This window comes from Dromiciops gliroides, chromosome 2 (assembly GCF_019393635.1).
Source record: "Dromiciops gliroides isolate mDroGli1 chromosome 2, mDroGli1.pri, whole genome shotgun sequence".
NCBI lineage: Eukaryota > Metazoa > Chordata > Mammalia > Microbiotheria > Microbiotheriidae > Dromiciops > Dromiciops gliroides.
Window position 1 is genome coordinate 431,722,407 of NC_057862.1, and position 17,407 is coordinate 431,739,813.

The 17,407-nt window shown below is 44.9% G+C and overlaps 1 protein-coding gene across 1 annotated transcript in view; it reads right to left on the reverse strand.

The window, feature by feature from the left end:
* Nucleotides 1-17,407, reverse strand: part of GPSM1 (G protein signaling modulator 1) — a 139,297-nt gene that overhangs the window by 44,994 nt on the left and 76,896 nt on the right. Inside the window, 2 exon segments of the mRNA XM_043986814.1 lie at nucleotides 48-209; nucleotides 3,360-3,429. Of these exon segments, the coding sequence (XP_043842749.1) occupies nucleotides 48-209; nucleotides 3,360-3,429 (232 nt within the window).

A 17,407-nucleotide genomic window follows, 5' to 3' on the forward strand; every position in this document is an offset into this window, starting at 1 on the left:
GTCAGATCCCAGAGGGAACTGGCTTAGGAAAGCGGTAAATATCTTACCGTCTGGGGGATCTGGATTTGGATGTCATGGGTGCTGTCCAAGGGTAAGCCGCACCCCTCCTGGGGACCCTCAAGGTATTTCTGGCTTTTCACAGAGAGGGAAAAGAAGTCCTTGCCTGCCATCTTCAGCTCCACCATGTGGTGGCTGTCTCCGTTCTGATTCTGCCATGGGAAAGAAAACAAGGAAGGAATGTTGAAAAAGGTCCTGGAAAATATTGAGCAAGGCTTTTTGTTTTGTTTTGAGATCTAGGCAGCTTACTTGTTAAGAAATAAGAACTACTAGTATTTGTAGAAGGCATTTCCTACTTTCCAGTGCTTCCATATATGTTATCTCATTTGATCCTCATATCAGCTGTGTGGGACAGACAGGGAAGTTCTTATTACCCCCATTTTGTAATTGAGGAAATAGGCTCAGAGGTGAAGTCCAAGGTCAGCCACACAGGCATCTCCAACTTTCCTTTGGATGGATTTTCAGGGTGGTTGTGGTGGTAAAGTTCACCAGAAATGCTCCCTGAGGTCAGTTTCACAGTCTATCCAATTCAAGATTCTATCACAGAGAGCTTAAGGACCTTTTGGGAGGACCCACTCCTTAAAGATCAGGGTGTCCTCTAATTCCTAGTACCTCTTAATAGCTTGCTAATTAAATAAATAGGAATATGATAAAAGGTCCTTCAGAAGGATTGATCATGGAACTGAGCTCATTGGGAGGGGAGAATAGACCTGGTTTTGAGTTCCACCTCTGACACATACTGACTGTGTGACCCTGGGCAAGTCACTCCACTGGCAGTGCCCTAGGCAACCCTTTAATACTCTAAGTTGTACAGAAGATACCAAATGGCATTGAAAGAAATTTCCTCCCTATACCAATGAAATAAATTATAGGTGCAGTCCCTATTCTTGTTTCCATGTGCTCTAGGGGCTATGGCAAAAAAGAAAAGAGAAAAAAAAGACAAAGAAATAGTCTACTCTCAAAGAGCTCACATTCTATTGGAAGGAAACAATTTTGTGGTTGTTGTGGTGGTGGAGTTGATTAGTCCAATCTGACTCTTCATGATCCTAGTTTGGGGTTTTCTTGATAAAGATACCAGAGTGTTTGCCATTTCCTTCTCCATCTTATTTTACAGATGATGAAACTGAGGTAAACAGGGGTATGTGACTTTCCAGGGTCATACAGCTAGTAAGGCTGACATTCTTATTGGAATGAAACAATATGTACACAGAAAATTTAATACAAAATATAAACAAAAAAAATTTCCCCAGGTAAAGGACTATTTGGGGGGAAGGGGGGAATTGCCTCCTATAGGAAGCAGCACTCGAGATGAACTCTCTAGGGTTATAGGGCCAAGGTTCTAAAGCTGGGGAAAGAATGCATTCTAGGCATGGGGGAGATGGAGTGTTTTATACTCAGAATAAAAAAGTAGACCATTTGGCTGAATGTAGAGTACATGAAAGAGAGTAAAATGAAATAGCCCTAGAAGGTAGTGTATAGTCAGATTGGTGAGGGGCTATAAAAGTCAAATAGGAGCCTGTATTGGCTCCCAGGGTAAGAGGGGGAACAAATGAACCTTCTTGAGCAGGGTAGGGACATGACCAGACTCATGCCTTAGGAATATTAGCTTGGCAGCTGTGTGGAGGATGGATTAGGGAGGTGAGAGAGGGAATGCAGCCAGTTAGTCATCAAGCATTTATTAAGCACTTAGTATATGCCAGGCACTGTGCTGGGATTCAGGAAACCATTAGAAGCTATTGTAATAGTTCAGACAATAGAGATGGAGGGTGCGAATTATGGTTGTATGTGTGTGTGTGTGTGTGTGTGTGTGTGTGTGTGTAGAGGTGAGATTTACTGAGGAGGAAGGATCAACAAGACTTAACAGCTGATTCAATTGGGGGCAGAAGATAATGGTAACTCTAAGGCCACAAATCTGGGACACTCAGAAGGATAGTAATGTCATCAACAGAAATAAGAAGGTTAAGAATAGAAAACAGTGAGGAGATAGGATAGACAGACTGTGGAGAAAAAATGGTATTTAGAAACAAATGAGGTGGCAATGTACTTTGAAAGATCAGCAATGGTAGTACCCATGTGAAATCACCAGGAGCTGAGTAATTAAGTAGAAAAAGCTAAACAGCAAACCCATTACAAAATACTATGTGCTGGTAATTCTGAAAAGACAGAAAAGACTGAAGACCTTAAGCTCAGTTGGTTGGCCTAGATCTTCCTATTAGCTCAAGTCAAAGCTAATGGGACTAATGGTGACCAATCTCCCTAAATAGGTTTCCTCTTTTGGGCTGGGTAAGTCTGGCCCTCAGGCATTTGTCTATAAATGGAGATATTTTTCTGCGTGGGTTATAGAATATATACAAACCACACTGAATCCAGAAATAAAACCCAGAATTTAGCACATAGTGTAGGTGCTTAATTTAATTAGTGTTTGTTGAATAAATGAAAAAAAATTTAATCGATTGTTTTTTCTTTTTGATCTATGTAACACCAAATAATTAATTAGCCTGACTGAATTTTTAAAATTTTCAGTTTTGTTATTATTGTTGCAGATATAGCCCAAGAGGGAGAAAAAGAAATGGCAGATGATTTTCTGTTATTTTTTTAATGACTTTCTTAAAAATGAGTAGAAAGGAAAAGAGCTACTAGAAGAGGCCAGTTTTGGTCAAGGGTGCCATCTTCTAATGTATCTAAATGCTCTTCACCTTCTACCAAGGACTTCTATTCACAAGATGGTTGGATGGGGAGAATGGGACAATGTGGAACCTTTGAGCATTTTGTGGGCAATGGGCCAAATAAATTAAAAATGATACTGTTAATAGAGGAAACACCTTGGGTGTCAGGGTTAAGAACAGGGACAGATGGGCTTCTTTTAAGTAGCCCTGTTCATCACCCCCCTTCAGCCCAACTCAGAGCAATAAAGGGTCCACATTTATCAAACAGAGCTGAAAGGGAAGAAGTATTAATGCTGAGGTGGTACTAACAAAAAGGGTCATTTTGCTGCTTTGTAAACACCTCACTAGGCTTTCAGGGGTTGAGAGCCTTTTTGCAGAGTCTTCAGCGGTTTCCTATTCCCTGGAAACCTTCCTTCTTTAATCCTGTAGAATGATGGTGATATCTGCTAATTGCAGACTTCATATAAATGAGATAGGTCAATAAGCCATTCCACTGATGTTTAATCTCCTCAACCCAGTGATTCTGAAGTGTCTCTCTTGTCATGATCTCCCCTTCCTTAAGCCATCCCATCACACACACACACACACACACACACACACACACACACACACACACACGTGCGCGCGCGCGCTTACCTTTTCCAGTGGGAACTTCAGTAAATCCAGGTTCTCTACACTGTGCCTCTGGATCCTCTTAGGCCTGCCCCTGGAAGACAGTGGGGAACCAGAGTCAGTCCTAGCCCTTCCATTCATATGGTGGTGGTGTCTCAGTCAACAAGAAATGCTCAGGACCTGGGCTATTCTGGTAATTGAATTTTGTTGTTGACTTGGAGTCGAGCAGAAAACCTTTGAAGCCCTTGTTAACAAGCTCTCCAGTCCAATGACCATTCATTGCTTCTTTTGTCTTACTAATGGTTTTGACATAGCGCTAAATAGCTTTTCCCTCATTTGGGTAGAGTCCTTGAGATTTTTACCAGGCTCAGATTGTGGTTCTGACATTGGTGATCTTCACAAATAGGACTGGGGGTGGAGAAGATATAGGAGACAAATCTCCGATATTAGTCTTGCTCTCTCATTTCTTCTTTCTCTTAGAAGTCAAATCTAGAAAATGTTGTTTATATTTTTGGAATGCAGAGAACCATAGAGACTTTAGACCTGGATAGAGACCTCAGAGGCCATTATGGTCTAACCCTCTCATTCTAGAGATGAGGAAACTGAGGCCCTGGAAAAAGAATTAGTTGATCAAGTTTTATTCTATGCAGTACAACTATACTCTTAGGACACATGTCTAAAAGATGGGATGCTACCTGCCTTTGATGAATTCAAATCCCTGGACCAGATGAACCACATCCTTGGTTCGGAAGAACTGGCAGATGTGATTGTCGAGTCACTGTGAGTGATAGTCGCAAGATCGTGGGAAATTGGAGAAGGCAAATATTGTCCCAAATTTCAAAAAGAGGGAAGAGATAGATGTGGGGAACAGGATAGCAATGTTGAAGTATTTGAAAGCCTGCCATATGGAGGTAGAGGGACCACACTTATTCTGTTTGGCTTCAGAAGATAGAGCGAGGAGAAATAGGGGCCGAGGGGGGTGGGGAGTTGCAAAGCAGCAAAATTTGGCTCAATATCAAGAAAAATATCCTAACAATTAGAGCAGACCCAAAGTTGATTGGCATATTTCAAGGAGTGGGGGTTCCTCCCTGCTCCCACTGGAAAGGTCTTCGAGTAGCCGAGAGACAACCATTGTCAGGTGCACTATAATGGGGATTTCTTTGTGTATGGGTTGGCCTGGATGTGGCTGTGGTCCTTTCCAGTCCTCAAATTCTGGGATTTCATTGCTTGTGTTTCATATAGGGAGTCAAGCTCAGCAACATTTGCTTCCATGCTAATGTCAGATCAGACTAAAAGTGCTTGTTTGAAGGCAACTGGAGGTAGGAGGGTATCTAGAGAAGACAAAACTGAAGTCAGGCACACAAACTTGCTAATTATTTTTTTCCTTACTCTGGCTTCTCTGGTTTACTCCCTAGCAACATACATTTGTCCAATCAATTTCACACACCTGTGATAAGGCAATGGGACGGTGATGTAGCTGAATTTTAAAAACGCATTTCTGGAATGAATCACATGAGGGTTTGGGGATGTGGACAGATTTATTTTTCTCAACCAGCTTGGCTCCATTTGATATTCTAAGGAGTATGGAGTTCTCTAGAACTTGTTCCAGAGTGGGAAGGGAGGTAGAGAAACTGACCTAACAGTATCCTTTTTCCAAAAGAAAACAAAACATTCAAGTTGTCCCCCACTCCAATAATTGCGGGTGGGGGGTGGAGTGTCACCATTGACTTTTTTGTGTGTGAGACAATTGGGGTAAGTGACTTGCCCAGGTCACACAGCTAATAATTGTTAAGTGTCTGGAGGTCACACTTGAACTCAGGTTACTCCTGACTCCAGGGCTGGTGCTCTATCCACTGCGCCACCTAGCTGCCCCTATCACTGACTTTTCATCCCTTCCTTCAGTGTTACCTAGGGTAGGGAGTCATTCTGGCATTGAAAAACTAGACACTAAAATATAAGGTGGGTTAGTGACTTACTCATGGTCAAACCTAAAGACATTACAGGGTGTGGATAGAGAGTTAGAATAAATCCCAGGTTCTTGACAAATCCTTAAATCTATCTCAGTAGGTTCCTCAATACCTTTCTACAGAACATTGAACATCTCGTCTAGACTTTCATGGATGGTCACTGACTAAGGTGGGGTTAGGGATGCACACTGTTTTCTTTGCATTTTTGAAGCTGGAAGGAGGGGTAAGTGATTTGCCAAGGTGAAGTGACATGCAAAACCTTGAAGTCAAAGGTAGTTGGCTGGATTTTCAACCCACCATAGGGATCCTATTCTGGCCTCCTGGAGGGACCCCCCCTCCCACTCCCAGGCAGGGGCTAATTGATTTCACCCCGGGGGGAAAATCATCAGAATGGCTAAGCTAGCCTCAGCCATAACCACTCCCAATACACCACGATGTCCCTTTGGACTTGACCATTTTCCCAACTCTGATCAGCTCTTGCCCCTCCCCCCTCCCACTCTTTCCAGAGGATGGAAAGAGAATCACTCTCTCCCAAAAAGTGTTCCTCTGCTTAGAAGTAGGAGGTGGGAATAAAGCCATCCTCTGTAATCCCTCAGGGTCCGTTTTCCCAGCTGAAGTCAAGTCCAGGTTTAGGGTCTAGTGAAGGTCCAGAGCAGGTGGTTGGGTCACAAAGGGGGCCCCTCCACTCATTTCTAGGCCTACACGATGACAGGTTCTCTGATATGTAGTTCCCTGTGAAAGCTAAAAAGGAGAAAGGAACAGCCTGTACTTTAAAAACATCTCACTCACTCTTTACACTGAGGCATAAACCTCTCTGGCAGCTTGCCTGGGATAGAAGTGTGGAGGATAAAGTGTGGTGTAACCTTGGAGCTGTGGGAGTGAAGCCCGTGTCTGGTATCCCCTAGGTACCGGTAGGCATGTGGCACCTGAGTGCCTTAGGCAACCATCCAGGAAACAAGGCAGAGTAGAGAGGGAGCAGGTTCCTCACGGACTGCACTCAGTTTGTCATTCAAGGCCTTCTGCAGTGTGGCACTCAATGACATTCTCTGAGATTGACTTCTATGCTTTTCATTCCAGCCTATTCATCTTTCAGTGTTTAGCTCAAGACCCATTCTTTTCCAAGTCTTCTCTCATTGCCTCAGGCCTTTGGTAATCTCTCCTCATCTGCAACATTCACAGTATTATTCACTTGGCACTGATTATACTCTACCTTGGATTATTAGTAATTTTTCCTGTGTGGTTGTTTTATCTACTCAGCTAAACTATGAACACTCTGAGAGCAGATCTTATAGTTCTTTTTTTTGACCCTTCTAGGCTTAATAAATAACTGTTAAGTTGAAGATAAAGGTTTGCTAAATGCTCTATAAACTGTGGAGAGAGAGGAAGAGAGCCTCTGATTTTGCAAGTTTCTAGCCCTATAGCTGACTTCTTTTTTTTTTTTTTTTTAGTGAGGCAATTGGGTTAAGTGACTTGCCCAGGGTCACACAGTTAGTAAGTGTTAAGTGTCTGAGGCCGGATTTGAACTCAGGTACTCCTGACTCCAGGGCTGGTGCTCTATCCACTGCGCCACCTAGCCGCCCCTATAGCTGACTTCTAAGTGAGTGGTCAAGAGACAGTCCAGTCCCCCTTCCATTCCTAGGGAGGTGGCAAAAAGCTTAAAAAACCTTGATACACCTGATTTCTTCATTTTCTTTGACCTGAAAATGGTTTGGCTAAGGTGGAGCCATTGCCCTGTAAGTGAGTAAAAAACTAAGTTTTAGTAGTCAATTCTCAATTATTGCAAGCATGCAGTTATATGCTCCATTAAGGGACCCACAGGAAATGTTTATTCCTGGGCTGACTTTTCACAGACAAACATTTTCTTGATTCCCCAACCTCCCCCTGGAATGGGGGATGGACAAATGCTGGCTTTTGGATGTTGCCTGAGTTCCTTTCAAAGGCTAGGTATCAGAACTGTGGAATATAAATGCAGATTGAACCATAGTATTCTTTTGTTTTTGGTGCTGTTTTTCTTCTTTGATAGTATTCTTTTGCTCTGATTCTATAACATGACTAATGCAGAAATATATTTAATGTTATTATACATATAACCGATATCAGATTACTTGCTGTCTTGGGGAGGGAAAAAATTTGAAACTAGTAAACTTATAAAAACCAATGTTGAAACTATCTCTACTGTAACTGGAAAATATTAAAATACTTTAATAATTAAAAAACAATAAAAGGCTAGGTATCTGGGAGCAGCTAGGTGGTGCAGTGGATAAGCACTGGTCCTGGATTCAGGAGGACCTGAGTTCAAATCTAGCCTCAAACACTTGACACATACTAGCTGTGTGACCCTGGCAAGTCACTTAACCCTCATTGCCCCTTCAAAAAAAAAATAAATAAAAGCCTAGGGATCATGGTGGGGGATAGGAGTTCTCAGTGTCCCCTTTTCACTGTGACTGACAGCCTCTCCTAAGGGGACCTGAAAGCCCGAAAGTGAAGTAATTTGTTCCAAGGCAGAGTGTTGAATCTGGTGGGAACCATAATTCCAACCTATTGTTCACACTCTCTGGGGGACCAACCAGAAGTAAAATGACTTGCCTATTTACACTTGTTAATAGCAGAGCTAGGAACAAAGATAGAATCTTTACTCCTAGTCCAATCCTCTTTCTATGACACCAAGTTGGTCAGTACTCTCTGGGCCATAGGTCTTACTGATGAGATAGTTCAGCATTTAACTAGTCCCTACAATGTGTTTAGGTGGCTAGGGGGTATAGTGGATAGAGTATCATCAGGCCTGGAGTCAGGAAGACCTGAATTCAAATCCAGCCTCAGACACTTAGTAGCTGTGTGACCCAGGGCAAGTCACTTAACTCTGTTTGCCTCAGTTTCCTCATTTGTAAAAAGATCTGGAGAAGGAAATGGCAAACCATTCCAGCATCTCTGATAAGAAATCTCAAATGGCGTCATGAAGAGTTGGACAGGATAGAAAACAACTAAAGAACAACTAGATGTATTTTCCAGCTAAGGGAAGGCCAAGGGGAATAATGTAAGATGGAACAAGTTCCCTCAGGAACTCACTTTGACTGAGATCAGGGCTGACTGAAGAGGGAGCCTATCACCTCTACAGAAGGTAGCTTGTATAAATGTTGCCAAACACTGCCATTTCTCTGGCTCCCAATGACTTGGGTCACATCCCGGATTGCTGTCTCTCAAATACTAGATAATGAAATTGTCTGGGATGGAAATGAATTGGTGTTTTAAAAGGGCATCTTGCTGAGTTCTGAGCAGTATGGCCCCTGACCCAACTAGTGAGCAGCCAACTTTTGTGCTAAAATAACCACAGTGTCCTAGGTACAGGATCTTCAGAGGTGCACTGGGGGTGGGGAGGAAGAGCAGGCCATGGGGTTGTGCACAAATGGCAGCACAGCAGTAAAGTGCCTTAGAGGAGACTGAGGGCTAGTAAAAGACAGAGAACCCCAACTACTGCACACTCCAGTCATATATAAATATCTTAGGATCTTGGTTAAGTGACCTTTTTTTGGTGAGGCAATTGGGGGTTAAGTGACTTGCCCAGGGTCACATAGCTAGTAAGTGTTAAGTGTCTGAGGTCGGGATTTGAACTCAGGTCCTCTTGAATCCAGGGCCGGTGCTCTATCCACTGCACCACCTAGCTGCCCCCTGGGTCTTTTTTAAATTCACTTTCCATGCTCCTCCCTTTCTTCCTTGCAGAGGTGGGGGACTCTTGAATATTGCAAATATTGTCAAAAAGTTTTATTTGTTGGTTGGTTTTGAAAAACTGCTTTTTCTCCTTTTCTTCTAAATCTTTGTTAAAAAGAGGTGGCTTGCTGGGGGAGGGAGCTATTCAGAAATGGAGGTGATGTTTCAAAAGCAGAGATATCCATAAAAAAGATTTTTTAAAAAAAGAACCCTCCTTCCATTTTTCCAAATGTCACATTTGAGAACATTTGTTATCCTCCGCAGTTTTTTTTTTTCTTTCCAACTTGGCTTGGTTTGGAGAGAGAGAGAGAGAGAGAGAGAGAGAGAGAGAGAGAGAGAAACTAGTCCTGCCTGACCTAAAATGGAGGGAAAAGGGCCAATTAAATGCTCTAGGTTTTCTAATCATTGAGTGGTTAATTACACATCTCCCGGCTTTTCATGGGTCTGCAATAGCATTAGGTTAAGGCAATTAATCTCTGTTCTTCCTGAAAGCCTCACAGTGTCTTCGCACTGGTAATTTCATATGGGTAATCGCCAGAAATTACCTAGACAATACACACCTTGATTGTGCTATTATCTTGGGGATGGGTTCCAATCTTGGCCAAGGGTTTTCTCTTTCCCCTTGCCTATATGAGGGTTCATTTCCCATTATGGAAGGTACTCTTTGGGACCAGGTAGCCTCTCAATTATCTGTGGAGGGATTATCTACTCAGACCTATTAGTGAGAACATTTAGTCCCATCTGTTGGGATGGCTTCTCCTAGCTCTTGATATATTTCTGGGTCATCTCCCTTGGCTGTCTACAGGGATATAAACTCCTATGAACTTTAGTCTAATCCAAAGTAAAAAAAAAAGTAGGTCTGATGCAAAAAATTAAAAATAAATTATCTGACACTTTTTAAGGTCAAACAGAAATTTGCTTGAGGGTGGTAGTGGTGATGGAGGTAAATTTATCTGAATAACTCTGCCTCCCCACCCAGTAATACCAACAACTGGGAACATGTCGATTACTTCTTCTATCTTCTGCTGTCTCCTATCTTCCTACCAAGGGGGAGTCTAAGATTATGGCCAACGATGATTTCCCAATAGTGCCCTTTACTTACCACACCCGGTGAAAATCTTTCTCCATCTCCCTCCCTGTCTTGGTGGAGGGCCTTTCTCCCAATCATTGCCCAAGGACCTGGGAATCAGACTCAATTTTCCCACCTCTTCTTCAAGACCGTTGGCTCTGGACAGGGCATCCCAAACCACTTGATCCTCCACCATGAAGATGGGCCCTGTCTGGCTCCCGTGGGGGCTGGGGTAGACGTGGAGATCGAGGGACTGAGATTGACTGACTAAAAACTCTGTCTATGTGTCTCTAGGCTGGTCCTGCTCCCGCCCTCCGTGTTTATTGGCATGGTGGCTAGGCAGTGGCCGACAGTCAGAAAACCTCTAGGGCGAGTCTAAATGTGTTCTCTGTCTTGGGGAGTTTGCTGAGGTGTTTTGAATCTAGAAAGTTCAAATTTTCCTGCAAGGCACTGACTGAGCTTCCCTCTGACTGCTTGCATTCAGGGTGTATTTACAAGGCCCTTTCTGCTTCCTGCCCCTCCCCTTAATAAATAGCCTAAGGTGTTTGGAAGCTTGCAGCTCTTTTACCTGAGACAGGAAATTGGTCACCAGCACAGTTGCTGGCCAATAGCCTTAATGGTTCCCAATTTATGACTTTCAATTGTTCTGAGATGTTTGCCTGTGTACTGTATCAGCAGGGGGTGGGGGTTAGAGAGAGAGAGAGAGGGAGGGAGAGAGAGAGAGAGAGAGAGAGAGAGTATGTGTGTGTGTATGTGTGTGAGAGAGAGAGTGTGTGTGTGTATATATATATGTGTGTGCGCGCATGCGCATGCACACGCACACATGCATGCACGTACACACAGAGGAGCAGGATGTCCAGACTAGGTATAAATTCATAGAAGAGAAAGAAAGGTGGGGCCCCACTTGGAGCTTTGGGTAATTTTTAAGATTTATGTCACCCTGTAATGATGATATTTTAGGAACTTGGGGGGGTGGCTAGGTGGCGCAGTGGATAAAGCACCAGCCCTGGATTCAGGAGGACCTGAGTTCAAATCCGGTCTCAGACAGTTGACACATACTAGCTGTGTGACCCTGGGCAAGTTACTTTACCCCCATTGTCCAGCAAAAAAAAAAGAAAGAAACATTTTAGGAACTTGGCCAGCAGAGGTGGGAGACCCTGAAATTCAAACTAGCTTCATAGAAAGTTGAATACATTTCTTGGTGACTGAGTCACAGCAGGTCACTAGAGGAGGCTAGGGTTTATTGGTGGCTGTACACTGTAAGAGGTCATGCCTTCTCTCAAAATGCTGCTCCTTACTTCCCATCAAAGGCAGGATCTTGGACCTCACCAAAGGGGGCATCTCCTATGGGCTTATGGATTGAACTTGCCCAAGGTTGGGAGGATCTTTCCTCTCTGGGGAATCTGGAGCACCAGACTTTGCTCCCCCTCTCCTAGTACCCCACTTCGAATGGGACACCAGACTAGGCAGAATGTCTAGTGTGTAGACTTTGGAGTATAGCAGGTTAGCCTTGAGAGATGGAATGATAAGCAAGGCCTGGTGGCAGCTTGTTCAGAGGAAACTGGCCCCATTTTCTGCCAGTCCTGCTCAGATGAAGTGGCTCTCTAGCTGCAGGCCATATCCCAACCTCAGCCATTGACTAAGCTCCTACCCCCACCAGCTACAAAAATGTGGCTGGCTCAGGACAGCCCACTTCCTCTGCACCAAGAGCTGCTTAAATGAGGACACATCATGTATGAAGATGATTCCATTTCATTACATTCATCTTCTATCAGGAAGCTTATTGCACAGTCCAGAGTCCTGGGAGCTCCTCCAGACTTTCTCTGAAAGGTGCCAATAAACAAGTGTTGTTTTTCTTCTGGAAAGAGGCCCCAGCTGGATGCTGATTTAGCACCTTTTCTATTATCAGGGAAACTTTTATGGGGCTTCAGGAAAGGGGTGTTGGCAAATTGGGTTCCCTCCTTGCCACTCCTTCTTCCACGCCAACTTGCAAGTCCAGGGCTTTCTGCAGGTTCTTGGATGTCTGGGCCCCAGATTTCTACCAGGCCTTTCTACCTGAAGAAGGCCTGAACCTGGCTAGAGAGCTCTTTCTGAAAAGGCACTAGGTAGGGAGGATTCAGGAGAACCTGAGTTCAAATCTGACCTCCAATACTTGATACTTGACACTTATTAGCCGTGTAACCCTGGGCAAGTCACTTAACCCTCATTGCCCCACAAACAAACAAAAAGAAAAAAAAAAAAGAAAAGCCACGAGGTTTCTTTTGAAACCTCATATATTTTCTTTTATGCATTGATGAATGTTACTTTGAGAAGGGGCCCATAGGCTTTGCCAGACTACCATAGGGGCTGTCTTTTGCATCTTCCCAGTGGCAGTGTGGTGAAACCTATGGGCCTCTTCTCAAAGAATTATTTATAAGTGCATAAAAGAAAATAGATGAGATTTCAAAAGAAATAAAGTGTACTGAAATACAGGTATCCAAGTGTAAAAATAAACAAGTTAAGGACTACACTAGAGGGTATATTCTTTTTCTTTTTTATTGCAGGGCAATTGGGGTTAAGTGACTTGTCCAGGGTCACACAGCTAGTAAGTGTTAAGTGTCTGAGGCCAGATTTAAACTCAGGTCCTCCTGACTCCAGGGCCGGTACTCTATCCACTGCGCCACCTAGCTGCCCCATAGAGGGTATTTTCTACTCTTCACCTGAGCCAGAGGTGAAAGTTAACTGAGATTTCATCCTGCCTCATCACTGCCCTTTGACAATTGCAGATGGAGAGAGAGTCAGGGCTAGAGGTGACTGGTTAGAAAGGAAGCAGCAGGGTAAGTGGCCAAGAGGACCCTATCTTGTGGGCCTTTTTCTTTCTTTTCTTTCTTTCTTTCTTTCTTTCTTTCTTTCTTTATTTCTTTCTTTCTTTCTTTATTTGTTTCTTTCTTTCTTTCTTTATTTCCTTTTCTTCCTTCCTTCTTTCTTTTCTTTCTTTTCTTTTGGTGGGGCAATGAAGGCTGACTTGCCCAGGGTCACACAGCTAGTAAGTGTCAAGTGTCTGAGGCTGGACTTGAATTCAGGTCCTCCTGAATCCAGGACCAGTGCTTTATCCACTCTGCCACCTAGCTTCCCACCTTGTGAGCCTTTTTCAAGGAGGACTAAGTGGAGTAGGAAGGAACAGGGGCCTAAAAGGCCCAGTTCTTCTCGTCCTATGGCCCAACTGGCCCGGGGGTGGGAGGAACCTTATGCCCCACTGCTGGTAGATCACCCAACCCCTTTAATATGTCCCAAGGCATAGAGTCAATTACTCAGGAGGTGAGGCAGGGCTGTTTCAAGGAGAGGACTTCTGTTTCCTAATTGGTACTGCCTCCTTTGCATTGTCTACTGACAAATCCAACCCATTCTCTTTTCCTCCCTACTTGAAAAAGGGATTTCAATGGGCAAGGGAGTAGGGCTTGACCTATATGGTAGGGGTAGCACAATTATGATATCCTCAGTTATACTCCAGAGGGGCTATTCCTTGGATGGAAATAGGGAAAAGTGTCCCCTTCCTGTATGACAAAGGAATAATCTAGCTCTTGGGTGACCTTATATTTTTAGTGCAGATTAGCCTTTCTAGAAGTTTGCCAATGTAGACAGAGTAAAGCAGGGTTTGAGAGGTCTAGAACTTTCCCTCTATTGCTTACCCCCACCTCTCTCTCTCACACACACACACACACACACACACACACACACACACACACACACACACACACACACACTGAAATGGTCTGTGGTTCAGCCCTCTCCCAGGGAAGGAATTCTTATATCGGTTAATGGTGAAAGGATTCTCTGTCTAGTCAAAGGAGCCATATAAGGCTGCTGAAGGGAAAATCAGATTGCTGTTCCCCTCATCCCACTCAACCACCCCCATGCTGGCTCTGAATCACTGCCAGCAGGAGAGGGGACCGGGAAGGGGAGGGAACAAGGCTGCACATCCCCTAGGGAAGGCAGGAAGGCATTCGCCCAGGGGACACCCCAAGAAGTGGGCACTATCCATGTGGAGGATGCCAGAGGCTGGGGCTCTAGGCACAGCTCTATCGTCCCACAGGTTCCCCCGGGGATGAATCCAGCGGGCTTTCAGAAAGGCATCCAATCTGTTCATCCATATTCGATAAGATGGCCTGACTACTTTCAATTTCTCATCCTCCCTGACCTCTTCCACTCAATGTTTCTCACTGAGGTACTTGTTCTCTCTCTAGGCCATGCCCCTTCCCAGCTCCACTCCTCCCTCTTCTCTCTCCCTCCTGACTGGCTTGTGCCCAGTGCTTTCCTTTTTAAAGATTTCCTTGTAGCTTGAGCTCTTCCCCATCATCTTGTGATCCTCACTACGTCTGTGGTTCCACCCACATTTCGAGGTGGTAACTCCCTACTCGGACCTGGATCCTCCACGGTACTGGGATTCCCCAACTTGGGCCCCTCCAGCTCTGCACTGGTGTCTCAGATTTAGTCCCTCTGTTCTGAGGGTGGCGTGGTGTAGTGGATGGAGCAAGAGCCTAGGAACCAGAAAGATCTGGATTCAAGTACTGCCTTTGACCCATACTGGCGGTATGGCTCTAGGCAAATCACTCAGCTTCTCTGTTCTAGGCAACTAAGACTATAAGTGGCAGAGAAGGTGCTGACCTGCACTGGTGGAAGGAGTTTCCTCCTCTGTGAGTCCTTTACACCCATGAAGTCACAGGCCCAGTCCTTATCCCTATCTGAGGCTCTGAGAGCATAAGGGAGGAGGCTGGGTTAATCTCCTCCCATCCCCAGGCTTATCTCTGCCCCAACTTTGGTCTTCCAATAAATCTTAGTCTCAGATCTCATTTTAGCCAGAAGCTGTAAATGGAGGGGAAGGAGTCATTGAGTTTTGACCCAGAACCCAGTAGAGCAATGGATTCCTTGCTGTCACTGTGTCATGGCCTACCTCATACACTTTCAGCATGCTGTCCATTGGTTTTTGTAGGAACTCATGCTCCTTGGTCTCTTCTGACCACTAATTCTTGGGTAGGGCAGGATGTCCAAGATTTCTGGTTAGAGATGGAAAGACTGTGGGCTCCGGTGGGTTTTCTCCCACTGTACTATGATCCCATTATCTTTCCTTGGGACCTGGCTGCCCACATAAAATTAAGGCATACCTAGCACCCACATAACCTTGGTAGGCTGAACACCACTACATTGGCCTTCCATGGGAGTGCTGAGGATTTCTGACTACCGAGGCGCCATGTCCTAGGGAGAGCTTAGGCCTTAGCCCTAGCCCTAGAACTTATTCTCTGGGCCAGACCTTCTAGACCTGCCTCCCTGTGGTCTGGGTGACAAGGCCTTCTATTTGCTCTCTTCTAACCACTATTAACTCTGTGAGAGGGACCAGTGCTTCCCAGGGAGACACCAGCCTCTTTCCAAATATGTGATGAAATTTCTATCCACTCTAGATCTCAACTGCTGAAAATAAAGCTGGTCATTCCAGGCAGTGGCACAGACTCCAAGAAGGAATTCCGGAAGTTGTTTCCATAGAAAGTCCACCCTCCCTCCCTCCCCAATCCATTGTAGCTCCCTAGCAGAACCATGCAGAAACAGAGTAAAGTACTGAGGAAGAGGGGACAGTTGCTTTATTCCCTAGTACATACCAGCCTTAAAAATAATTCTGCCACCCTCCTCTTTTCCTTTTGGTCTGAGAAGAAAACCCTACAGTGATATAGAGAGTCTGTGGGAGATAGACCTTTTGTTTCCTAGAAAGATAAGCCCCATTCCCCCATCTCCTTGCAGCTGACAAGCTTCTCCATGCCTGTGCCAAGACCTACAGAGGAGTGTGGCATCTCTGGGCAGTGGCACTGGCCAGGGGGACACTGGCCACCCCCTCTCTGGTGCCAGTACTAGCAGATGAACTAAGATACTACTAGCACTGAGCAGCACTGCGCACTGGAAGGCATGGGAAAGTGTGCCCCCTAGGGACCAGGTCAACCCAAGTCAAATGCGATACATGTAAACTTCCCGGCAAACATCAGAGCACTATCGACTATTAGAACTGTTTTTATCAGCCCCAAATGGTACCTCCAACTGCTACCCATTCTAACTGCCACTTACCCCCATTTGAATGGCATCTGTTCGCTGATTGCTAGGCTATCTCCTAAGTTTTTGGAGTTCCCCTCCAAACCAGAGAAGAGTCTGGAGGAATCTTTGCTTCTTCTCTTTGGTCAGTTCTGCCTGAACCGCTCAGCCATGGTAGCTTGGTTTTTCCTTCCTGAGTCCTTCTCCGGGTAGGGAAATCCTATGGTCTCCAGGTGGAGAATGGAAACTAGAACTTGTGAGTCAATTTGAGAGAGAAATTCCCTCAGTTTGGTGATAATGGTACTATTGAATTAGGGTAGAACTAGTCCAAACTGTGCCATAGACAGTTCGGCGGCACAGTGGATAGGCCTCTAGGTCTGGAGTGAAGAAGAGCCCAGTTAAAATTTGGCTTCAGACACTACTAGCTGTGTGACCCTCAGCAAATCACTTAACCTCTGTCCGCCTCAGTTTCCTCAACTATAAAATGGGGATCATTAAAAGCATTGACCGGGGGCGGCTAGGTGGCACAGTAGATAAAGCACTGGCCCTGGATTCAGGAGTACCTGAGTTCAAATCCAACCTCAGACACTTGACACTTACTAGCTGTGTGACCCTGGGCAAGTCACTTAACCCCCATTGCCCCCCCCCCAAAAAAAGCACTGACCTTCAGGGGTTATTGTGAAGATCAAATGAGATAATATTTGGGAAACACTTAGCACAGGGCCTGCCTTGTAGTAGGCACATAATAAATGCTTGTTCCCTTCCCTTGTTCTCTCTTCCCCCCATAATGAGAGTAGCAACAATGAGGATAGCAACAGGGCCCAGCAGAATCTTAGAAACTGGCCAAGCTGTGACATCTCAACCAGTATAGACCAGTACCGATTTACTGGTGGGATTATACTGGCTTTAGAGATCCATTCCAAGTCCAGCTCTCTTGACCTTGGGTGAACCCCTGTTTTCAGGGAGAAAGCCCTGGAAGCCACCCCATCACTCTACCCCAAGCTATAGGGAAAGAAATCTGAACAAATACTGTAAGCAGTCCTGAGAATGACAGGGAAGGCTGAGCCCTCTGATGTGGTCCAGCCCTTCTTTTCCTCTAGGAAGCACATATAGTTTCTATCACCCCGTTCTCACTCCTCCTCTCTGTATTTCTCCAAACCTCCCCCTCCTCTTCCCTCTACTTTTTTTTTTTCCAGGAGAACATTTTGTACTTGTGCTGGGAACAGAATTGACCTGGGGAAGTGGATCAGTGGCAGTTCCAATGAATGAGGTTGTTATAG